The 1684-nt window shown below is 45.0% G+C and overlaps 1 protein-coding gene across 1 annotated transcript in view; it reads left to right on the top strand.

The window, feature by feature from the left end:
- Positions 1 to 1326, top strand: part of psd2 (pleckstrin and Sec7 domain containing 2) — a gene marked incomplete in the record, with an annotated part of 96061 nt that extends 94735 nt beyond the window's left edge. The window contains 2 exon segments of the mRNA XM_014026040.1: positions 263 to 406; positions 600 to 1326. Coding sequence (XP_013881494.1) covers positions 263 to 406; positions 600 to 818 — 363 coding nt within the window.
- Positions 1327 to 1684: the final 358 nt, after the last annotated feature.

The following is a 1684-nucleotide window of genomic DNA, read 5'->3' as shown; positions in this document are numbered from 1 at the left end:
CACACACACACACACACACACACACACACACACACACACACACACACACACAGATGGTGGTATATATGCTAATGGCAGATCAGTTACAGAACTCTATATTTAGTTTAAACAACAACACTGTATCCTACAATCAATTTCAAGTCACAATAATCTGTTAGATTTTTTTGTCCAGTAATCCATACATATTGTATTTATCCCTGCTTGCTTCTTATTGGCTGTTTTGGGGATGTTCGGGCTTTTGTTGGACCTGTGATTGGTGCAGGAGGAGCAGCTGCTGAGCCACGAGAGCAAGCTGAAGCAGATGAGTCTGGAGCTGGAAGAACACAGAAAAAAACAGCCCTCAGCCGACCCAAAAAGCCGCGAGTGGGAGGAGTACCGGCTTAAAGAGCACTACCTTACATACGAGGTACAGGCTTTCTGCAGTTGTTCTTCATTTGTCCAATTCTTCCAGCGGAGCAAACAGCAGAGACTAAAAACTGTCTGATTTTAAACTGGTTTAAAAGAAAAGAAAAAGAGGACTAATTGTAGCCTCACACTATGATTAACAAAGACACCTTTGCCTGTTCCTCCTCTCTGCCTCCTGTCCTGTCTTTGAGCAGAAGACTCGCTATGAGACGTACATCAGCCTCCTGCAGGCTAAGATCCGCGCAGAGACCGACGACCTTGAGAAGATCGAGGCCAGCGTGCTGGATGGGTTGATCTCGGATGGCCGGGAGTGTCACCTTCGAAAGAGTCGGTCCTCCCCGTCCATCAGCCAGGCCCACGCCGGCCTGAACGGCAGGGCTGCTGGAAGCACCGTCCAGGGACACAGGAGCTGAAAGAAGAGCAACATGGATGACCAGATGCCACAGCAAATGAAGCAACATCTCAAGAGTATTTAGTAATTAGTAATTAGCGTTGTGGGCTCCTCTAGTCCTCAGCAAGCTGCCACACCCCTTACCTTTACCTGATAGACTCGATCCTTGAGCAATAGATGATGAAGACGAGGAGCGCATCCATGATACCAAACCAGTGTCATGCTAAACCTCACTTCTTTAACTTTTATGGTTTTACATTTTTAATGTTCATGACTGCGGTCACTGTTTATAGCAACAGCGTCAGTATTATTTTATAATCACAGAGAAGGTCTGAAATGATCCAATCTGTTGTTGAATCTTTTTTTAAAGCTACAAGCAGAAATGTGTTTAGGCCTGAAAGAAAACAGACACAGACTGGTTTTGTTGTTCTGGAGTCAGACAAACAGACCAGTCATGGTACTACTGTAGCATTTAGGGCCTTTTTCTTTTAAAACTCATGCATTCACACTCGGACACTCACAAGTGTGTGTGTGTGTGCGTGTGTGTGCCAATGTGGACCTAAAAGTACAGGTGGAGTGTGAAGATGTAACATATCTGTCTTTAACATATTTATTTATTTATTTAACTCTCAGAACCTTTATTTGTCCCAGTAAAGAGTTTACACGTAGATTTCTTGAAGACCTTTCCACACGTCGTGCGCAGGTGCTGTTAAAGCTGTAGAATCTGTTCGATGAGCCGCTCCTCAGACAAGCCGGAGCTTTGAGTGCCTTACTGACGGGCACCTCGTCGCAGAGAGATCAGACGTCTGCTCTTTGAGCTGCAGCCGCCCACATTCATAACATTTGCTTAAAGTTGTTGTCAGGAAGTCAATGAGCATTTAGAAATGT

This window comes from Austrofundulus limnaeus, unplaced genomic scaffold (assembly GCF_001266775.1).
Source record: "Austrofundulus limnaeus strain Quisiro unplaced genomic scaffold, Austrofundulus_limnaeus-1.0 Scaffold521, whole genome shotgun sequence".
NCBI lineage: Eukaryota > Metazoa > Chordata > Actinopteri > Cyprinodontiformes > Rivulidae > Austrofundulus > Austrofundulus limnaeus.
This window is presented reverse-complemented; position numbering and strand designations above follow the sequence as displayed.